Here is a 23,107-nt window from a genome sequence, read left to right as displayed (position 1 = left end):
TTCTTAACATCGCCCACCCTCCCCATAGCCACCACTCACCAAATTTGAGTCCTCATTGTCATTTGGATCTTTAGATGTGAAAAATTATTGAAAATAGTTGAGCTTAATTTATCCAAGTGATTTTGTAGATGAGCCAAAAATAGTGGTGCGACATCAACTTCAAAATTATATTAGAAATGTTTAATTTTAGCCACACCAGTTTTTTATGTCTGGATCCGTCCCTGACGTACAGACACACAATAAAAGCATGCATGGGAAAGTTTTAAAAAAAAATGGAAAAAGAGAATAACAAGGGTATTTTAGGAAGATCAACTATAATTATACATTAATATTGTAAAACGACTTACATTTTAGTACAAATTTTCTTCCCAAAGTAACTTACATTTTAGAACGGAGGGAGTATATCCCTGAATCCTAGCCCTCCATTAAACATGGGTTTGATTAACCCCTCTTCATAGCTTTCCAATGAATTTTATTGTGATTTCCATTGTTCCCCCACCTGAAATTTCAGATAGCTTTCTCCATTTGTTCACAAATGCTCTTAGGAATCAAGAAGCTACTCATTATATATAGGTGGGAATAGCTTGAATAATTGCACTAATTAGGACACCCCTCCCAGCAAAAGAGAGGTCTACCGATGCAATTACGAGCACCCAAAAGATCAATATGACAGTCAACAGTCCACAAAACAAGCCTCGCATTTATGAAACAAATGAATAAAAATAAATGAGATTAGCTACTACTACTTTCTCAAGGCATCTCCAATAAGACACCGTTCTTATTCCTTGCATTCAAGTTTAACCTACCATTCAAGTTTAAAAGTAGAAACTCCAAAGTCTATTCTTTTAACCTACCGTTCTTGTTCCTTGCATTTTATTTTAGCTTGTCCATTGAATCTACGTAACGTCCAATTCTTGTCGGTTCATTTGGAACACGACGAGTTAACTGAAATTTATAGCGCGCTTACAACAATGAAACAAATTTGATCCTCGTCAATAACATGTTATAAAAAAATTACAACTTCCCTCTTACACCTAATACAAATACAATAAACAAAACAAAAATGGGAAGAGATAATTTACCATAACAATTTTCATTTTGGAAGTTTTTTTATAATTAAATAAATAAATCCTATGAAAAAATTCATTTGAACTTCTTTCAAATAGGTTATAGCTTGTAAACAGGTTCAATTCCAAGGAGATAAAAGCACTTTCTCATCACAATAGCAGTTGCTTCGCATAGCAAAAGTCTACTAGTTTCCTCAGGCGATCCTACGACCTGCCAAAGGGAAAGAACTTGAATCAAAGAGCTTGAATTTAAACATCATATTTTGACCTCATCTTAACAGGAATCTAGATTGTGTGACATTGATAGTAAAATTTGAGAAAATTTTACGGATGAAGAGATTTTTAATAACCGACTAACAAGTACTTGACAAAACGATGACTAATAATATGATGTATAGTACCCTATCTTTAACATGTAACACAGTAAATTTAACAAATATTCTACTAGGCAGCTTTATGCAAACCTCGTCACTGGGAAATACGAACAGAAAAGCCATAGAAATTTGAATATATAGCATCATAATATATACCTGACAATTAGAATAGAACTTTTTTGTAAAGATTTCTGCCAAGTTATAGAGGTAATCACACAACACACTAGGTAATAAATTGCTGCATGCCTCTTCAAAAACCTGAAAAACAAAACAATACACGAAGTCATTATATGAGTGAGAGTATCTTCTTGGATGATAAGATAATATGCAGAAATGTCCCGGCTGCTTTTAATCATATGACATTTCAAGTCTTTTGCTTAAAGAAAACGGAGGCCCGGTAACAAAGTTATAAATATTACAAGTAATATGCAAAAGTCTAAAGCTAAAAAAAACATAAAAACTATTCACATGTCTTACCTCGGGAAATTGTAGCAGATGAAGCCCCAATAAACGCTCATCTTCATGATCCAAAACTATATACCCATTCTGTCACAACAAGAATGGCAAGTACATGAAATACAAAGTAAGAAATATGCACAAGTTGATTTCATCTAACCATAACTATTATATAAACACACGGAATACTGAGCCATATAACAACTGTAATGGATGGGTGCTGAATTGACTCGTTTCAAATCAACCATGGCAGGATCTAAACTAGGCACAACTCTTGTATCTTATATTGTAAAATTAAGCATATGATACAAAAACAAATAAATCAATTTATAGCAGATATGGTAGATCGTCATTTCAAGGAGAAAATAAACTTACTTTCTTTACTTCTTCTATGTCTTTACCAGATTTCCTGATAATGGAACAAATCCTAGCATGTGCGTATAGCAAATAAACAGCAGTATTCCCCTGTTGCACAACAAACACAGGAAGGTAAGACAAACAACTTGAGATCTTTTAGTTTTTTGGGGGATGAAGAAAGGGTTCATCAATTGCTAAGTTTCATAGCAAATTGATAATAGGAAAGAGCAAACAGTTTTAGCTGGAATCATGCTAAGGTTTTCCCAGGTGGTTTAACTGAGTGAGGAGTGATTCTCTCTCAGCAGGGGTTCCTTAGACTCATACATTTTTCTTTTCTGTTATCATCTTGTAAGGAACTCTGCTCCATCCATCTTTCCCTTAATTTCCTTTGCTAAGATTACTTCCATATTTTTAATTGAGGAATTATTCATCTGTTGACAGAAATGCAAAATCTGTTTTGTTTTCATTGTTCAGTCCAATTGGTTGGTTTTTCAAGTCCTAACTATTGAACTTTAGAAAGTTGTGAAAACAAAAGTCATAGGAGCGTTTAATCAAAATTTATAATAGTGATGTTTTCAATCCATGGTTACTGAAAGTTGCCCTATAGTTCGAAGGATCCAAATATAGTGGGACAGGGCCTGAAGAAAATGGCTACTAAATCTACTGGCTTCTTCACTGTAAGTTCACAAGCTAACTCTCAAAATTTGTATGCAGTGAATGTACCTTATCACTAAGCATCTGATCAAAATTGAATGTATAATTCGTTAATCTGTTGATTTTCAAGTCAGCATACCTGTAAACACAAATCAAAAGCACGAACATAAGGGACTATAAGCCTACAACTCATTTAGAATTTCAATCACAAAAGCAAATTGCAAGTAACACATTTGTGAAGTGGAACCATAAGTTACTAAATCAAGCTTCATAGCTTATGGACCAGAAAAACAACACCCATTAAGTAGAGCAATTAATTGGAAAATTCACAATAGGGTAACAACCGAGTAAGCTGAGACTATGCTCTTATACTTTACTTTTGTCATGATTTGTTCTACTTATCAGTTAGCACATGCAGTCAGAAACATCCGAGTCAAAATTAGGATACAATTAACAGGACTCAGAGCAATAGCTCGGGAATTAAAGCACCAAGTATATAACAATTTCAAAAATTCTGTCAAAGGGAAGATGTTTGCCAACACATCTGTCTCAACATTAACAAAAAAAATATGCCCCCTAAGAAGCTAATTATTGCTGAACAAAATGTTTATTTTGCTTTAAAGTGGGAAAATGAAAAAAGACTTTTAAGTTAAAGAAGCTTACTTGACAGCCCCATAACCAATTGCCTCTGATATTTTTTCGATCTCCTCCTCAGACCAATCACTAGTTGTATCTAGAAGAACATAGAATATGAAAGGTTAACGCTCAGGTGTCTAGACACTAAAACCTCACCCACCAAATGAAAATAAAATAGACAGTCATTCATAGATCATGATCAAACAGAAATTTTATATCATGAATGTCTTTATGCAGAGATAAGTAAAGATCATACTAAACAACATTTTACCGCGTTCAAGAAGGGCAGTTTTACAGCGCCTTTTAGCTTCATCAAGCAAATCAACCAAACGAACAACCTCACTGCTCCGACTCCGAAATCGCTTTCCGTCATCCCCAAGAACAAGACCAAAACCTATATGGGTACATTTTGGATACGCATTCTCATTATGTGGCAGCCAACCCGCACGTCTAAAGGCCTGAAAGGAAAATCAAAGGGGAACTCTGTCATTTTAACACATCGAAATATTAGCATTAGCACTATGTGACTAGTCTCTTTTGAAAAATTACAAAGAAAATGAAATGACAGATCCAATAAAAGCATTTTAACAAGTTAACAATAAGGAAAACTCAGTACTGGCAAAAGCAAGTAGAAAGGGTAGTGACAACAACAAAATGCAGTAACCATAGTATACCATGAAAATCATCACTTGAGATATACCTTAAATAGCATATCGAAGTGTTGTTGTTGCCCAATATCTGTAACATATACAATCCACTCAAGTTTTTCTTTATTTAGACGATACCTGCATGGTTCAAATAGCTCAGATAAATTTATCAAAAAAATAAATAAAAATAGCTCAGATAAACAAAACAGTTTCTTTTCCCAAGTCAATTCAGTAGATAATAATAGAAAAATAGAAATAAGTATACCAAAAATTTACAAGAAACGAAGAATATATAGTAGACATTTAAATGGAAAATATTTAGCAAAAAAATTAAATAACAAAGTTTGATTACTAAAATATATGCACAAAAAATCTGTAAGAGTAAAACTAACCAAAGTGAAGCTAGATCAGTGGAAAAATAGTTGTAGCCACCATCTCTTTTCACAGCAATAAGTGGAATATTTACACCCTCAACATATATCACACGAGCACCGTCGCTCTCTTCAACCAGTCCTAACTTATCCAGCTGCTCAATAACCCCGGGAATATAAGGATTATAGAAGCTCTCTCCCTGTGTTCAAACATATCATTCAGTACACTGTAAAAAAAAAATGTCAAAATCACTGATTGAAGTAAAAACTTCTGTAACTAATGCAACATAAATTAAGTGTGTGTATGTGTGTGTGTATTCAAATGCACCCCATGCCATTAAAGACAGTCAGTAAAAAAACAGTCATTTCACCCACAGATTTATTCGACAGCATATGGTAGATCCGGTTAAATCAGAAATGAGAGAATATAAACGGTAAGCCACATGATTAATCAAATATGCACAACAACTGCAAGATTTTTTAACAAACCCAACTAATATTAAGCATTTACAGAATTCATAATGGTCTGATAATACAAAGTAATAAAACTGCTCAGAAATTCCTCCTGGAAGGTACAAAACATAGACATCATGGATAAAATCCACAAATTATTAAATATACAAAACTAGAACCCTTACCATTTCCTCCAATTGAACTCCAAGGCGTTGATAGACCTTGTCGAACTCAGCCCTACTAATAGCACAAATTTGTTGCCATGCCTTGCGATACCTTGGATTCCCACTCTGAGATAAAAATTAAGGCATACACATAAGTCAAAATTAAGCTCTCCAATATCTCACGAGTAGGGGTTAAACTTGGGTTATCATTTACCTGGAGCAGGATCACTGCCTGTTGTGCCCTCAGCTTAAATTCGGGATCATCATCAAACCTCAGTTTTGATGCCTTATACAATGCCTAAAAGTGCACCAACTCACATGAGTTTCAGTATCAGTAATACTAATTCACTTTCCCAATGAAAATATATTTGAGACAAAGCAAAAGGCAAGAAAATAAGTGACAATTAATGAGAATGTTATCACTGATAGACCTATAAACATTGTCATTTCAATGCTGATGGTTCATTTATAAGAATTCACAAAGATTGATATTACTTTATCTAACATAACCCAAATGGTTTTTTCGGGTATCACTCCTTAACTTCTTTGTACTTAGGGGCAAAAGGTGAAAATACATGTACAACAATACAAACAAAGCCTAAAACAACCATTTCCAACACTAAATGCATAGGAAAACGATTGTGCATATGCAATTTCTCATTTGATAGCAACTTATAACTCCTAGCTAGGCTTAATGGTATTATATTTATAGCACATTAACTTCTGGATAGCTTGGAATGCACGGTTTTTACTTCCCTCTTGAAATGTATTCAATTAGAATTAGAATTAGAACTAGAACTGGAATGAGCATGAGCGTGTGGCAAGAAGAACTAAAAACTATGTCTTTTCTATCTGAACCAAAATATGCCAATAAAATAATATAGGATTAAACACCTGAATACGATTAACTAGAATAAAGTTCAATGTATGTTCTCACCTGAAGATCTCCAATGGCTGTTTCACTAACATCTTCTTGGTTTGGAAATTTTTCAAAGAGATATTCAATCAGCATCCCAAACTGCAAAACAAATGCATGAACTTTGAGCCCTATAGTGCCAATACCAAAATGAGAACTTTCCTAGTGAAATGTTTTAGAATTCCGGCAGATATCTCATTAGAATTCCAGCCCTATGGTGTCATTACTAATTTAGTGACTGATTAAATTAATTGATTATTTTGATAACTACAATATTATATTTAAGGATGAGACAACACTGTCTTAAGACATCAACTGTTCAAGATTACGGTCAAAGTAGAATAACACAGAACACACTCTATACCTACATTTAACTAGGAGAAGGAATCTAGTGCATATCTTGATCAAGAAATCAGTTAGAAACTCAACTTACATCACTATCCAACGTAATTGGTTCTCAAGCAACTAATTAATGCTAACAAACATAATGTCGAGTTAACTGATTGTTGCAAATGCAAAAATGAATCACCCAAAGTCATGAGATATATGGAGAAACCTAGCTTTACAGTGTATAGCAAATGATTTATGCTATTTCTTGGGCACTGATTCCCAGATTAAACATGCACTATATTCTAACTTGTAGCACAAAAATAGCAGAATTTTAGAAATTAAAACTACCTGTGTTCCCCAGTCCCCAACATGATTTCGGCGGGTAACAAGTTCCACACGTGAAAATTCAAGCATGCGAGCTAATGTGTCTCCAATTATGGTAGATCTAAGGTGACCAACATGCATTTCCTTTGCTATATTAGGTGAGGAAAAATCAACCATAGCCCTCTTGATTGGAAGTCGAGGTGCCCACGTATCAATACCATCACTTAGCATCCTTTGTACGCCCTGTAGGAGGATTCTTTTCATTAAGTATTAACATAGGGCTTGAATAAGCTCTATAACCAAAACACAAGTAAAAATCATAGCATTCTTGTATAACACCCTTCCAATCAATGGACATTGTGACTGAAATACCAATCTCCTCTTGCAACAAAAAAAAAACTGAAGTCTCAAACACATGAGAAATCTATTTATAAAGTAAAATTATAAGATAGAAAATGCAATCACCTGAGCTATCCAATTCTTTGACAAGACAACATTAACAAATCCTGGACCTGCTAGAGAGCATGAATCTATCATTTCAGATGGAGGAAGATTGTTAATGATGGCCTACACAAATAAACGAAACAACATTACTATTTGACAATAATAAATCAAAATCTAATTTCAAATCAACAATTAACTAAAGAGTTTAACAACTATACAAACACTCTAAACAAGTATTACACACGTCTACTTACAACATCATAATTATATTACTTCCTAAAATCTACTTATATTGTAGGAAGATGGTAAACTATGATCAGAACTTGTGAAAAACTTGTTTTCCACCATAAAATTGAAATACATGCGGGTTGCAGGGAAATAATAAGAAAAAAATGTCACCAACTATACCTGTCCAATAGAAGGGGGACCCCTAAATCCAGACTCCTTCCCTTTTAGCTTAGACCATATACCCATTGCATTATTACTGCACCAATTAAAAAAGTCTTAGTTTTCCACACATGCCCATTTGCCAATGCACAATGCAAATACTTTAGCTTATCAGACAACGCAAAGTTTGAATGCAAATAGAAATACACAAACCTTAGAAACTGAACTTACCATTGATAATCACCAAATTTTACACCACCGGTTTTGGCGGTGCAAACGTCAACTAAGGGCACAACATCTTCTTCATCAGGCACAGTTGCCTTTAAAGAAACATCAAAAATCTGTGCTAACTGTCTTTTCACACTAGCAGGATTATCAATATCCTATATCCAAATTCAAAACACATTAACCAACATTACTAATGCATGACTACTTCAAAACAAAATAAATTTGAGTAAATCACCAATTTACTCCCTAAAGTTTGAAACAGGCAAAAAAGACCCCGATTTTAAATTACCTCGAACAATTTAATTCTTTTGTTAACTCGTATCTAATTTACTGTCAAATTAGTTCCTGAATTATATCACTTCGTAACAAATTAGGACCTATTTGGATTGGCTTATTTGAGCTTATCTACCGACATAAAGTTTGTGACTGTCAGGGAGAACTTATGAAAACAGCTTATGACAAATCTCGTAAGCTTATTTCCGTAAGTTCTCCAATATAGCTTATGAAAACAACTTATAGCATATAAAAAAAACAATTTAACTTTATTTTATTTTTTCCTATAGAAATAGCTTTATGTAAGCTTTCACATAACCTCTTGTGCTATAAGCAGCAAATAAGTTGTTTATCCAAGATTCCAAACTGGGTCTTACTCTTCGTGTCTAAATATTCGACCCTTACAATTTCATGGGACAATTTAGTGATTTGCTCAAATTAAGTTAACTATTTTATTTTTGTCTATAGAAATAGCTTACGTAAGCTTATACATAACCATTTGCGCTATAAGGTGCAAATAAGTTGTTTATCCAACCACGGTCTCGTTTGGCCCAGCTTTTTTTAGAGCTTATGCAAACAACTTATGCAATATAAATTAGGTTTTATGCTATTTTATAAGTTCACACTAGTGAAAATTGTAATTTTATAAGATATTTTATCATAAACTACCTTGACAAACTTATAATAATATATAAAAATAAGCTCTAAAAAAAGCCGTGCCAAACGAGCCCACTCTGAATTATATCACTTATTAGTAGCAAATTTTTCACTTAATTATATCATTTACTGTCAAACTAATCCATAAGTTATCCAACATCATTCAAAATGAGATTTTTTTTGCATATTCGCAATTCGGGAAGATAAATGTCCCACCGTTACAATTTCGTAGGACTAATTGGTAATCTACTCAAATTAAATTAACAGAATTAAGCAAATAATTAGTAAATTAATGAATTGAATTGAATAAACTTACAATAGATAAGGTTGGAGGTGATTGAGTTTTAGAAGTTAATGGTGATTGAGTTTTGGTAACTGCTAAAGCGAATCTTCTAGATGCAACTTTGAGTAAATCTGTCTACACAATAACAACAACAACATTGAAAATGAAAACTACGTCGTTTTAGTGAATTAGGAATTCAAATAATACTAATAATAATTCTCTGGAAACAATAACAAAGCAATGAAATAGAGAGATAGGAAGTATATAGCTGACCAGAACGTGATGGTTGAAGAGAAGGTGGAGAATGAAAATGAGATAATCGATTAAGATTTAAGCACCCTAAACCTAGCATTTTTTCTCTTCTTTAACTATTTTTTTTTATTTGTTTAAGTTTAATTTTGAGGAGCTTCCACGGTTGGGAAGCAGAAGAAGGAGTAAGCAGAAGAAGCATTGTAGGTGTTTTGTTTTGTATACTGTGCTTCCTTTGGCTGAAGATAGCTCTAGTGGGCCACACCACCTATTATAAAATACTAAGTGATTTTGGTAAATAAGTTAGAGATTTTTAGGAAAATGTTAACTAGTGACCCGGGGTACTAGTTAAGAATACTAATTATAGTAAAATTACATTGAAACTTGTGTAGTCAATATTTGTAAAGTATAAAAAGTGTCATTTCCAATGCAAAAATTGCTTTTTTTTGTATCCTTAACTAGTGCCCCGGGCACTAGTTAGCATGACCCTTTTAACAAAGGGTCATGTTAACTTGTGCCCTAAGGGCACATGTTAAGCTACCTAAAAATAGAAATATAGTATTAAATACAAAGAATTTAATGTTTAGATAATTGAATACACCACAAGTTCAATAAATTTTTTCCACATTTATCTTCTTAACATGTGCCCTTAAGGGCACAAGTTAACATTCTCCTTTAACAAAACCATTTGTCTTAAGCCACATAGTAGTGAGAAGTTTGGTTAGTACTCTATAATCCCCCAAAATAGTTTTCCAAAAATAGGTGATCAAAAGATCAAATCACTATGCATATTTTGGTTTCTTTTTGGCCGACTCCTCTTTCTGTTCTATTGATCAGAAGTATTCGGCAGCACCACACCAGTAGAAAGAGTTAAGCTACTACTTTCATAAAAACATGAGCACCACCAAATTGAAGCACATGCTCTCTAGAATTAACAAGTAAATCACAACAAATAGTCAACTAATTTAACACATCAACCCACAACTTACCAAAAAAAAAAAGTTACATTAAAAAAACAAATGAGTTATACCAAAAAAAAAAAAAAAAAAAAAAAAAAAACAAATGAGTAACATTTTCATCTTTTCAACGGTCACCGGAACACAACAAAAAACTAGATCAACATATATTAAAGATTTAAAGTATACAAGATTACTTTATGAATTATAAGAATCGTTAAATTTTGTGGATAACTTTAATTAAATTATTAAAATATAATAAATTATGTGGAATATTGCACTTGATTTAAATAAATATAGGTGTATATTTGAGAATGACTTGTTATGGATTGAGTCATTTGTAGACGACTCGTTGAGATGTCCCTCTCCCTACTAGTAATTATAAATTTTGATCATCTCATTGAGTCACTATGCGTAAAACACATCGGAAAGAGAGCAACGACTCACACTCAAAGTCAAATTCTTCTTCTCCTAAGTCGATATATTATATTATCATACAAAGTACGATTTACCACTATAATATGGTATACATGTGTATCTATTATTTAGGTTTATTGTTAAAGAAAAAAAATTCTTCTACAGGCACAAACACAAATAATATTTGTTAGGCACATTCACATAAAACAAGAAAAAATAAAGAAAAAAAATGATTAAAGCGGTATAAATTGACGTAACAATTTTATTTTATTTTAAGTTTTTTGATTTGTGCGTCTAAAGCTTGTGTCCAAATAATTATCCCTAAACAAGTGTGTCTCTATTGTTAAATTCCTACAAGAATCTTTTAACCACACAAAGTGAGTTTTTTCCTCTTTTCACGCTGCATAAAAAAATTTAGAAAAGGAATTGCTAGCACAAATTTTGAGTTCAAATCCAATTATATGAACACAAACAATATTGCTAAAATCTTTTGAGAAAGAGTTTAATTGCTCAATATTTTGGGTTACGAGGGGAAGCCGGATGATTATCCACATTGGATTCAAAACAATTATAGAAGTGAGTTGGGCACGACATTTTCACCAAAAACCTTAAAACTTTAGGTTTATGGGTAATTTCACTTATAGAGTGTTCAACCTTAACTTTTTCAAGCAATGTGAAACTTAAATCACATTGCAGTTGTCACAATAATCTCTCTTCAAGGTTGTCAAAACCGGACCGGCCGGTCGAACGTATGAACCGGTGTCGAACAGGAAAAAATCGGTGAACCGGACCGACCGGTCTGGGCGGTTTGGCGGTCTGTTTTATTTTTTTATAACGTTTCTTATTTTTTTTAAAAAAATTTAATGAAAAAGATCAAGGAAAAGGAACAAACACGCTAACTCTATTTCAAGGAAAAGAAACAAAAACTGACCCCTTCCTCCTCTAGTGACCATTTTTTAAAGTCAGTTAATCATGCAAAACTTTTCAAGATTTTTTCTTTTGCAACTTATTTTAATAAATACTTAAATTTTAGCCTCTTCATTTATTTTCAATACCAATGCAGAAAGCCAACAACAACATATATAGATTAAAAATTCCAACTTTATTGAAATTGAAAACAGGTTGTGTAATGATGTTGTGGGAGTGGAATATGAGTGCTAAGAGAAGATTGATAAAATAACAAGGATGTATTGTTCCTTTAACAATAGATATTTGTAAAAAAAGAAGAGTTAAAAAGGTGGGGGGAAGAAGAAGAGTGGAATCAGACAATGAGACAAGAAGAATTTTGTGGAGGCTGCTGGTTATGCCTTATCAAGATTTGAGAGTTATAAATACTATAATTAGGGTTATGCCTTATCAAGATTTGAGAGTTATAAATACTTTTTTTATCAAGATTTGTGGAGGCTGCTGGTTATGCCTTATCAAGAATTTTGTGGAGGTTGCTAGTTATATCTTATATGAGAAGCCCAAAGCTCTTAAAAAAATAAATCTTCAACATGTTTTTTTTACACTATATTAATATTTTTTGACAGAATTAATTATATATTAATTAAAATATATATTTAATTAAAAATAGTCCGACCCGATTGAACCTCGATCCGACCAATTGAACCTTGAATCGGTAAGCTCACCGATTCGATGACCGGTCCGATTCTGACAACCTTACTTCAAAGTGTGAGTCATTCCATTTTTTATGCTCCTCACAAACGAAATTTTTCATTCATACACTTAGACTGCCGTTGATGCTTCTCAACTAGACTCATCTTCTGACCACCATAATCCTACTAACTCAAAAAAAATTACGGCTTTGGCTAACATGCACAAGTGCACCATATGGTGCACGGTGCACAAGTTAGCGTTTTCATTATATCGAATACGAATTTTACAAAATCTACCGTTGGATTGAAATTTTATATCATATAGATCATCCGTAAATTTTTTTGAAAAAATTGAAAATCGTTTGATATGTTATTGAGACTCATCAAAATTAACTGTTTATAAATTTTTATTAAATACCGTTAATCTTTATGAGTCTCAATAACATATCAAATGATTTTTAATTTTTTTAATTTTTTTTATGAATGATCTATATGATTGTTTACACTGATTTTTGGTAAACAACCGCTAGTTTAAATTAATTACTTGAGAGATCAACTAGTAAATCTCGGGACAATTGTTCATGCATGGAAAAAGAAGTTCGGATGTTCATCATTAAAGATATCCTTGTTTTGCAAAAGAACAATATGTTTGGTTTCTGAAACATAAATTAAATGCGAACAAAATAAGTTCACTCAAACGATAGAACCAATTAAATGCAGAAACTTGTAAATGCTTAGAGAATAAAGACTTATGAAAAGTAAATTTGCATTTAGAATGTAAAAATTACAAAGTAAATAGAATGGTTCACTGATTCATACATCTTTCTCGAGTAACTCGTTTCTCGCTTTAACATGGGTACTTTGAGTGTTTGAGAATTTGTGTAAATGAATTGTGACCCTTACTTCGACTATACAGACTCCTATTTATAGAAAACTAAGTAACGTCTACTTTAACGTTAAACTACTAAATTTTGGCCACGCGTCCCTTTGCATTTGAAATGAACCAAGGCTTTTGAACCGTTGTAACTGTCGAAGTCGAATCATATTTGAAGGATGAAAAATACTCTAAGTCCACAATCTTGAGTGTCTCGATTTATTAACTTCAATCGAATTAACCTTCTACTCGAAAAGCAGCATATCTTCATAACTTGCAGACTCATATGAAGCAATTTAAGGAATACTTTCCATCAGAACTCTCTTGTTCTTAAAGACATTACTCTTCACCTTCATTAAATGATAAGATAAGAGAGTTAAATTCTCTTGTTTTTGAAGACATTTAAAACCTGGCACTATTAAAGCCATTTAACAAGCTTTTTAGTAATGAATGTCTTTGGAATTAGAGATGAAAACATATTTTAGCTCAAGCTAAAATATGGGATAACAATGAATTTTTTTAAGTAATTTTAAGTAAAATATGAGATGAAAACATATATAAGAATTTTTTTTATATATATATATAATAACAACTTTTAGTCAAAAAAAAAAAAACTTTCTTTTAAGTAAGTTCATAAAAATATAACAACTTTTAAGTTTTTTTTTCATTTTTTTAATATTATATTATTATACAAAGTACGATTTACCACTATAATATGTTATACATGTGTGTCTATTATTTAGGTTTATTGTTAAAGAAAAAAAGTCTTCTACAGGCACAAACACAAATAATATTTGTTAGGCACACTCACATAAAACAAGAAAAAATAAAGAAAAAATGATTAAAGCGGTATAAAGTGATGTAACAATTTTATTTTATTTTAAGTTTTTTGATTTGTGTGTCTAAAGCTTGTGTCCAAAATAATTATCCCTAAACAAGTGTGTCTCTATTGTTAAATTCCAACAAGAATCTCTTAACCACACAAAGTGAGTTTTTTCCTCTTTTTACGGTGCATAAAAAAATTTAGAAAAGGAATTGCTAACACAAATTTTGAGTTCAAATCCAATTATATGAACACAAACAATATTGCTAAAATCTTTTGAGAAAGAGTTTAATTGCTCAATATTTTGGGTTACGAGGGGAAGCCGGATGATTATTCACAATGGATTCAAAACAATTATAGAAGTGAGTTAGACACGATATTTTCACCAAAAACCTTAAAACCGTAGGTTTATGGATAATCTTACTTATAAAATATTTAACCTTAACTTTTTTAAGCAATGTGAAACTTAAATCACATTGCAGCGGTTGTCACAATAATCTCTCCTCAAAATATGACTCATTCCATTTTTTATACTCCTGTCAAACGAATTTTTTTTCATTCATACACTTACCAGTGCCGTTGCTGCGCTTCACAAGGAGACTTATCTTCTGACCACCGTAATCCTACTAACTCAAAAAAATTCCATATAGTTTTTACAATTGTACACATAGATATCCAATTTAACAAAAATAAAAACTACTACTACTATAGAACTTCAACTAATGAACGGATCGACCTATAGGTTATGTGCACCTTACCGCATACAATCTTTTCCCCCACCATCCTTATCCAAATTAACCGACGTCCCATTCCTACAGTATCCCATTATTAAATCATCTAAACAAAATCCCGAAACTACCCTCATATTTTTATATATAGACCCTCATATTCAGTCACTACTCACTCAACTTTCTCACTACTCACTCGACTTCAACAATGAAAGACGCCGGAAAAAGCCACAAAGCAAACCGAAAACCGTCGTTAGCGGCGGCGGAAACTCGGAAGGATCGCAAATCATCATCAGGAATGAGCGGATCACCAAAGAAAGGAGGTCACGGTGGAAAGTTCACATGGATCGGACATAGCTACTCGGATGTTCAGATCGAAGATAATCATGCAGCTTTGGATTCTAAGGATCCAAACTTCGAAGATCGTGAAGAAATCGCCGCCGTCTGATTACGGTTGTTATCGGAACCAGATCTGTAAATAGAGTAATTTCTGAAATGCTAGTTTAACTTTGTATTTTTAATTCAATAATGTGAATTTTGAAAAAACTGAAATGAATCGTTATGTTTCTATGTGATTTTGTTAATTTCTCTGCAATTTACTTATGTGCCTTCATTTGAATTTCAATTATGTGCATCTGTACACCCATAATAATTTGAGAAAATGGTATAATTAAGTGTAATCATAAGTGTCTCGTGTCGTTGTCGGTACACGAAATACTCCTAATTTGAGGAGTGTCCTTGCTTCATAGAGCTTAATACTCCTAAAAAGTTAAAGTTGTAGTTAGATCTTTTTATTTTTTTGAATCATAGATTTTTTTCTGGAAAAAAAATGAATTGAATCTCCATGTTTATATATTTCAGTAAACAAACTGTTTATTTGTTCAAAAAACCAAACTGTTTATATATTAGTAAACAATTTTTATATTTTTAGCTCCCAACTTAGCAACTATGACTTTACAAGAATTTAACTCTTGGAAGATATGATGAATAGAAATAGTCCAATTCTTAACAAGATAATTTCGGATGAGCATCAAGAGATTTGTGTAATGATGGAATCACAAAGTGTTCTTAGTCACCAACTGTACCAAATGTAGCGAGTCAGAGTAATAGCATGTTTTATTTTTTATTTTTTTTGGTTTATAATGAGTTGGGGATATTGAACCCAGGACCTATAGTTTACTACCTGAATCCCTCACCACTGGACCAAACCTAGTGACTTTAATAACATGTTTTATGTCAAAACCGAATCGACCAAATTTAGTGGGTTGATTTAAGTTGAGTCGATTTAAGTTGACTCGACGAGTCATTAAATATAATGTTTTATTTGTAAAAATATATTGAAAATTGAATAGGTGGACAATTGTTTTTGACAAATAGGTCAATTAATATGAAACAGAGGGGGTATAAACTGGCGGAACTCACCTAATGGATATGTCGCATTTGTTCATCGATTAATATGAGCAACAAAATTCGCTTTGCCAATTGATAAAACTAACCCTACAGTTTTGTAAACGATGGATTATATTTCTGCATCTCTGCAAAATTAAAGCCAAATTCAGTTTCATTTTGTTTGATTTCCATTGATTCAACCCATCTACTACAGCCTTACAATCCACCTTGATATTGACCCTTTGGACACCCAACTCCTACAACCAAACCAGTGCCTCATAACACCCTGCTGCTTCCGCCTTTGAAGCTGACAATTGTTGCAAAACACTGTTTTTGCGCACATTAAGCTACCAGATCCGTCTCTTATGCAGATGCCGATACCATGTTGCCCTATGTTGGGACAATTGTTACAGTATCTGTGTTGCATTTAAGTTTCCCACTACCCAGTTTCTCCCACATCTGCATAATATATGCTAGCTCATGCTTGCTAGAAAAATTTGTTGAATCATGCTCCCTTCTTGCCATTGCTATTCATGCAATACTTACGATACGCGAACTTCTGAACTTTGTCATTTATTCGATGCCAAATGCACCAAAGCTGCACGACAACTCGTTGACAAGTAGTGCTGGAATAGAGGCCAAGTTAAAGAGACCCTCCTAAAATTTCTTGTGCAAAATTTATCGCGACTGTAAACTAGTTCTGTAGTCCTACTTCTCAGAATACTGCTTCAGTCTGTGCACAGGTAGAAAACAAATGCAAATCTGTTTCATCCGCACTGTTACATACTTAGAACAAGGACATTTACCAGAACAGTCCACTTGCTTGCATTGGAGATTAATTCTAAACGATTTCTTGCAGTTCCCCAAATAAACAACATTTCTGCTATGGATACTCAACAAGTGCAACAATCACTCTTTAAGGTATATATAATAAAATCTCAAATCACATTATGATTATAATAAATATCTATAATTCCACTTTTCTGTTATTTTGGAAATGAAGCACGCAGTCAAAAACATAATGAAATAACATTCCATGATAGAAAATCTAGTTGAATTATAAAAAATTGCATTCAGACTTTAATATAATTGGCTTTTGATGCGTCGTTGTTTCAGTTTTATTATGAATATGCATAAATGTCGCTGTAAGTGTGGAATGCCCTGAAATTCTTCCTGAAATAGGGACTCGGAAATCTAATACAGCCATTAGGAGAGATCCCGGCATAAGATGCCAAGCTTAGTCTTGAAAATTGTTTTCTCATTCAATTTTTATTCTATTCCAAGGAACCTATAAGTTCAATCTAAAATCACCAGCAAGTTGTATAATTCTCTCATCACTAGTCTTCTACAACTAGTACCTTATCTATCTGTGACAACACCATCATATAAATTTATATATGTCATGATAACTAACTAGTGTCCCCGAGATATTAGTTAAAAAAATTAAAAGAAATTTCACATTGAAACAAGCATTTTTTATATGTTAAAAAAAATAGAATACACAAGTCCATAACTTGTTTATCATATTTAGTTAAGCAGTGTCCAGAGACACCGGTTAACATTTTCCTATAATATATGACCTAATAATCTCATTTACCCAAATAATTGATAGATTGAAAATTATTTTTTGATGTCAACTACAAAAACAATAATCCATGTATAAATACCAAGAACCATGAAAGAAATAAATTAGAAATAGATAAAAGAAAGACTCATCCTGGATAAAAAAAATTGTTGATATTGTTAGGTCGAACGCCATGATCAGGGTTCAAATCTCAGCTCTCACTTATGTGTTATGCGTGTAAGTTTACGATGACTTTGTCATTTCGTTTATGTACCAAAAAAAGAAGAAAGGAAACAACTCATTCATTCTGTGAAATGTTTCTTGCATTGAATTAAAAACACAAATAAATACTATAGCAAAATATTTGCAATGGATTATATACCGAAGCTGAGTTGAGTGCATTATAAAAGTGATATATTTTATACAACACAACGATCAAATTAGAAGGACCTATGCAAGACTTGGGTGCACAATTTTTAAGATTGATACCATTCTTATATTACCAACATTCAAATACCTAAGTAAAGCATTCAATACCAAGTTCACATTCTTACTGCTACAGAAAAGATTACAAATATTTATCACAAGACACAAATAACAATCAGCATGGATAAGTTACTTTAATTAAAGGTGACTTTTGAAATCTCTAGTGACCTTGTAACCTCTTTCTCATAACATTCATGTTTCTATTCATAACAACGAAAAACCTTCGACTTTGCTTTCTCTTTAGTGCATAAGAGAGCCGGTGTATGTACGACGCCGCACTGACGGAATTTCAAACTGATCTTGTCTATCAAATCCTGATTAAGTATATCATTGTTTTCTTCAATAAAATGCAAAAAACAACGTGTAAAATTGGAACCTGATTCGGATATTGGGTTACGACCTCTTAAGTTCCTAAGAGAACCGTAACTTCCACTACTTATATGATCTTCATCTGTTCGTGAGGATGTGAATAACACAATTTCCTTAGAAAATATTTCAATAAAGCCTCCTCCATAGGGAGCATCAATGATAAACATTGCGGCACATCCCCTAGGTATTTTTTTCAGATGCTGTGATAATACCTCGCCTGCGCGCACAAGTCACAAATAAATAAAATTAATATATTGTGTAATATTATTTAACAAACAGGTATGTACATACATGCATTAAAATGTGTAATAGAAGTTACCATCTACAGTACAATGATCAGCTCCGACAATAAATCTCTTATTTTCGGGGTTAAAGTCAGTAAGACCACTAAAATAAAATACCAAACTATCACCAGACTTTGACGATTTAATTAAATCATATAACTTGTCGAGTATTAGATCACTATCAATAGGACCCGGAAGTGTATAGTTCAAGTTTGTGTCTAACATGAGATAAAGATCCTCTTCAGGAAATCCAAATCTTTTCACTAAGCATTCTTGCATTCTTTTGCAATTCACGTGTGTGAAGTCCATTAAAGGTCGCTGGTATTTTAAACCGACTAATAAAGCTCTTTTTCTTGGGCTGTACAAATGAATTTGATTGTTAGATAGAAAAGAGTTGTGTAAACAAAACTATACATATAATTTAAGTTGGTCCATTACCTAGTACTAAGAACCGGTCCTTGCGACTGATGCTCACTCATAATTGATTGTTTCACAACCTACCAAACAGGATAAACAAAAATCATAGCGAAAATTAGCGCATAACTAATTGAATGGACATTAAAACAGAACAATGAAACAAAATGAAAAAGAGTAACAACTACTAACAATTGAAATTGAAATGAAGTGGTATTTGAATTTGAACGAAGTTTGTTCAATCTTAAAGTCATAAATTCATACCAAATACACAAAAGTAACATGACATAAATCCATAACTACACAAACTGAAAATACATAAATTCATGCCAAATCAAATACACTAAACATAAATTTTTGCTCGTCCTTTTAGTCAAATTTTTGTTTAAAATTGTCCACGTGGCCAACAGATTTGCATACGCGGACAACTTAGGAGGATGTCATGCATGCGGAAATTTTAGACGAATTAACTCAAAATAATTTAAAAGTTAGACGAAATTAGCTAAAAAATTAACATAAAGGACAGGGACCAACTTAAAACTTTTTAAACGGTAAGAGACCAAATTAAAACCTAAAATAAACATAAGGACCAAATATGCAATTAAGTCTAAATCAAAGTTCATAGTTCAAAAACATCAAAATATCAAAGCTCATGATTTTCTGAAATAGAAACAAAACCTAAAATCAGACATCAGATTAACAAAACCTAAACCTAACAAAACCTAGAAAGAACCTAAACTTAACAATCTAAAATCAGATTAACAAAGTTAACAGAACCTAAACCTAACAATCTAACATCAGATTAACAAAGCTAACAAACAAAAAAACTACAAATCTAACAAACAAAAATCATAACCTAAAACTAAAATAAGAACAGAAGTTACTAAGAAAATGAGAGGAACAGGAAGATAAGCATAGAAAGAATTAACTTTACTTTACTTTACCTGTTAAGAATGGTTATGGCGCGAGCAGGTTCTGGTGACGGAGCGAGTAGAGCAGTGAAGCGGCGGAGCAGAGAGATAAAGTGAGGCAATAGGGAGGAGTAGTAAAAATGAAAACTGGTAAAGTAAATAAATGAAGAGTTTGGTAAGAAAATAAATGAGGAGTTTGGTAGAAAAAATAAAGAGTCTTGCTAACGAGTGCTCGAGGCATTTTTTAAGCATTAAAGAAATTTTTTATTCAAAAAGTTAAACACTATAATTTTTAATGCGTTGACTTTACGCATTTCGATAAATATTCTATAAAAAGCTTACTATTTAAGGGCTTAAAGAGTGCTCGGGGATACTATTTAGCATTTGCCAAAAATAAATGTATATAACCCAATGTTTTAAGAACCGAACCGGAGGTCGAGCCGGTGTGGTCACTGGTTCATGGTTCAACTGGTTAGACCGGTTCAACCACTATTGAACCATTTATATGAACCGTTCATATAATTTTCGTATGTGGTAGCTAATAAACAAATTATTAGTAACAGAATAACAAATACTTAGACATAAATTGACAAATTAACAAAATTTAGTTTTAAGGTGAACGATGTTCATAACAAAATTTAGAAAATAAACTTTAAATTGGTAAACAAAGCAACAAATTACTAAAATTGGTTCATAATAATTATTCTACTTCATAGGTGATAAACAAACTAATAAAATAGAAACTTTAAAAACCTAAAATAAACAAAACACAAATTAGAAACTACTGTAATATAAGAAGAAAAAAAACCCTTTTCAAATATAAGAAAAAAAAACTACTGTATTTAACGTTTTTTTTTTTACTGTAATATAAGGAAAAAAAAAACCCTTTTCAAATTTGAAACAAGATTCTGAAAAATATTATTCTTGTTGCAATCAATCAATGTGTTGAAACAAGATTTCCTAAAGCAAATAATATAAAGATGAAACCCATAAAAATTGAACAAAACCTTAGTTCTTCATTCCACAAATTAAGAAACAAATTAAGAAACCTAAACATAACAATAGGATAAATTTGTTTCATTCCACCATCTAATATAAAAAAGATTAACGAAGAAGAAGATAAAAATTGAACAAAACTTTAGTTCTTCATTCCACAAATTAAGAAACCTAAACATAACAATAGGATAAATTTATTTCATTCCACCATCTAATATAAGAAAAAATTAAAGAAGAAGAAGAAGAAAAAAAGTGCAGGTGTTCAATCCTTACCGGTGGTTTTGCCATGAAACTAAGGGATTTGGTTCCTTCCACCATTTTCACGCTCTTTGAAAAGGAAAAAATTAGGGTTACAGGAAAAAAAAAACACGTTAAATACACTGATATATTTTTTTTTTAATTTTCAAAAGATTCCAAACCGGCCGGTTTTTTCAAACCGCCCCCGGTTCACCGGTTCGAACGGATCCGGGCGGTTCGTACCGGTTTTAAACGGTTTTTTTTCTGATTCTGTAGACTACCGGTTCTCAACACTAGCCCGAACCGCTGCTGTGTCCGGTTTCCGGTTGAACCGATTGAACCGGCCGGTCCGGTTCTTAAAACATTGATATAACCACCTATTGCAATAGGATTAATTAAATTCACAAAAAGAAATGCCACGTACTTTGGTCAAAGTGTCAAATTTTAGGATACATCGTTAAAGACAAACGAAAATTGGTCCAGAGTTAATGTTAGGGATGATTTGTCAGATAAAAGAAATGGTGATAGATGATAGAGATATGGGAAATCCGTGATACTTTCTCCGGACATAAATATAAGAAAAAAAATTTCAAATTTTGGACACAAATATAACAAGAAGTCAACTATTTTTAAACTAATTAATACTACTATTCCTAATATAATTTTATTTAATCATTTCACTTTTCAAAAGTTTATGTGATTTTCAAGGCATAAATCACTTTTCAAAGGGTAATATAGTAAACTCAACTCATGTTTTACATTAAATCAAGAAAATTAACTACACTTAACTAAATTTCTTAAACACCACGTAAACAGTTATTTTTTCTTATATTTGTGTCCGGAGAGAGTATAGTGTAAGGAGTAAGGTTATGCATTAACTGCTCGATGAAATACGTAGCACAACAGCAGCAACACTTTCATTTTATTATAGGAGTAAAAAAGTGACAGGACACAATCTTCTTAGATGCTTAACTGCACTGAACCCAAATCCGAACGTGGAGTACTATGTCATGGCTAGTGGCTATAGGAGAGCCATCAAAACTCGGCCGGGCTAATGACCGGCCTATTAGTCTACGGGCATGGGCAGATCGGGCCTCAAAAACCTAGCCCAAATGAAATCAGATTTTTTGGTCCAAGTCCATGCAGCTCAAATTTGAGCTGGGCGGGGCTATTTCATTGTGCTTCGGGTCGGCCAATTATCGAAAAAATGTGTCATTTTTGTAAAGTTATTATCATTTAAAAACATAAAAAAAATTATCATCAAATTCAAAAAATTATTTTAAAAAATATAGTTAAATGTGTAAGCATAATAAAAAGGGTCATATTTACCTAATTTTTTAAAAAAAATTAAAGTTATAATTTATTATTTTGATTTAATTTCTTTTATAAAAATCAATCTTGAGTTTAATTGATATTTAGTGCTGATGTAAAAATTATTTACACTTGCATACAATTATATATCAAAGTCATGTAAAAAATATCAAAATGTAGAACTCAATTTATTAAAAATTTTATTTCAAAATGTAGATTCCAAACTTTATTTTCAGGGTCATAGATAAAAATTTCGGGAGATAAGAGAAAAGATGGAGCGGGGGAGGGGGAGGGAAGAGAAACTTTCTAATTCTGCAAGGTTTTCTGGATTGGGGGTAGGCCTAATTCATGTGTGAAACCGTCGAACCAATCAATTTTTGAGAGAATTTCTTAAAGATTAAGTTTATATTTTAAAATATGTTTGATATTTTTTAAAAACTCAATTTAGAACTGAATAAATGTGCTGAGAATTTGAGAGGG

The 23,107-nt window shown here is 32.3% G+C and overlaps 2 protein-coding genes across 3 annotated transcripts; both read right to left on the bottom strand.

The window, feature by feature from the left end:
• Positions 1 to 941: 941 nt before the first annotated feature.
• LOC123884487 (arginine--tRNA ligase, cytoplasmic-like) lies at positions 942 to 9,512 on the bottom strand. Its single transcript, XM_045933584.1, has 18 exons — positions 9,295 to 9,512; positions 9,055 to 9,152; positions 7,812 to 7,963; positions 7,602 to 7,677; positions 7,215 to 7,316; positions 6,774 to 6,992; positions 6,117 to 6,197; positions 5,394 to 5,477; positions 5,201 to 5,305; positions 4,584 to 4,762; positions 4,245 to 4,329; positions 3,816 to 4,002; positions 3,572 to 3,641; positions 2,978 to 3,047; positions 2,273 to 2,362; positions 1,919 to 1,987; positions 1,598 to 1,699; positions 942 to 1,278 (listed from the first exon to the last, which is right to left on the bottom strand). The coding sequence occupies exons 1-18, from the start codon at positions 9,371 to 9,373 to the stop codon at positions 1,168 to 1,170; spliced, it is 1,959 nt and encodes a 652-aa protein (XP_045789540.1). The 5' UTR covers positions 9,374 to 9,512; the 3' UTR covers positions 942 to 1,167.
• An 8,502-nt stretch (positions 9,513 to 18,014) lies between these two features.
• Positions 18,015 to 20,287, bottom strand: LOC123884655 (metacaspase-7-like). 2 transcript variants are annotated; one of them, XM_045933802.1, is made up of 4 exons: positions 20,117 to 20,286; positions 19,197 to 19,255; positions 18,794 to 19,116; positions 18,015 to 18,691 (listed from the first exon to the last, which is right to left on the bottom strand). In XM_045933802.1, exons 2-4 carry the CDS (start codon positions 19,235 to 19,237, stop codon positions 18,306 to 18,308), a joined length of 750 nt encoding a protein of 249 aa, XP_045789758.1. In that variant the 5' UTR covers positions 19,238 to 19,255; positions 20,117 to 20,286; the 3' UTR covers positions 18,015 to 18,305. The 2 variants fall into 2 exon arrangements, with proteins under 2 accessions (XP_045789758.1, XP_045789759.1); XM_045933803.1 differs by having other exon boundaries at positions 18,045 to 18,691; positions 20,112 to 20,287.
• Positions 20,288 to 23,107: the final 2,820 nt, after the last annotated feature.

Source organism: Trifolium pratense, linkage group LG5 (assembly GCF_020283565.1).
Source record: "Trifolium pratense cultivar HEN17-A07 linkage group LG5, ARS_RC_1.1, whole genome shotgun sequence".
Taxonomy (NCBI): domain Eukaryota; kingdom Viridiplantae; phylum Streptophyta; class Magnoliopsida; order Fabales; family Fabaceae; genus Trifolium; species Trifolium pratense.
Note: the sequence above shows the minus strand (reverse complement) of the source record. Positions and strands in the feature narration are given on the sequence as shown.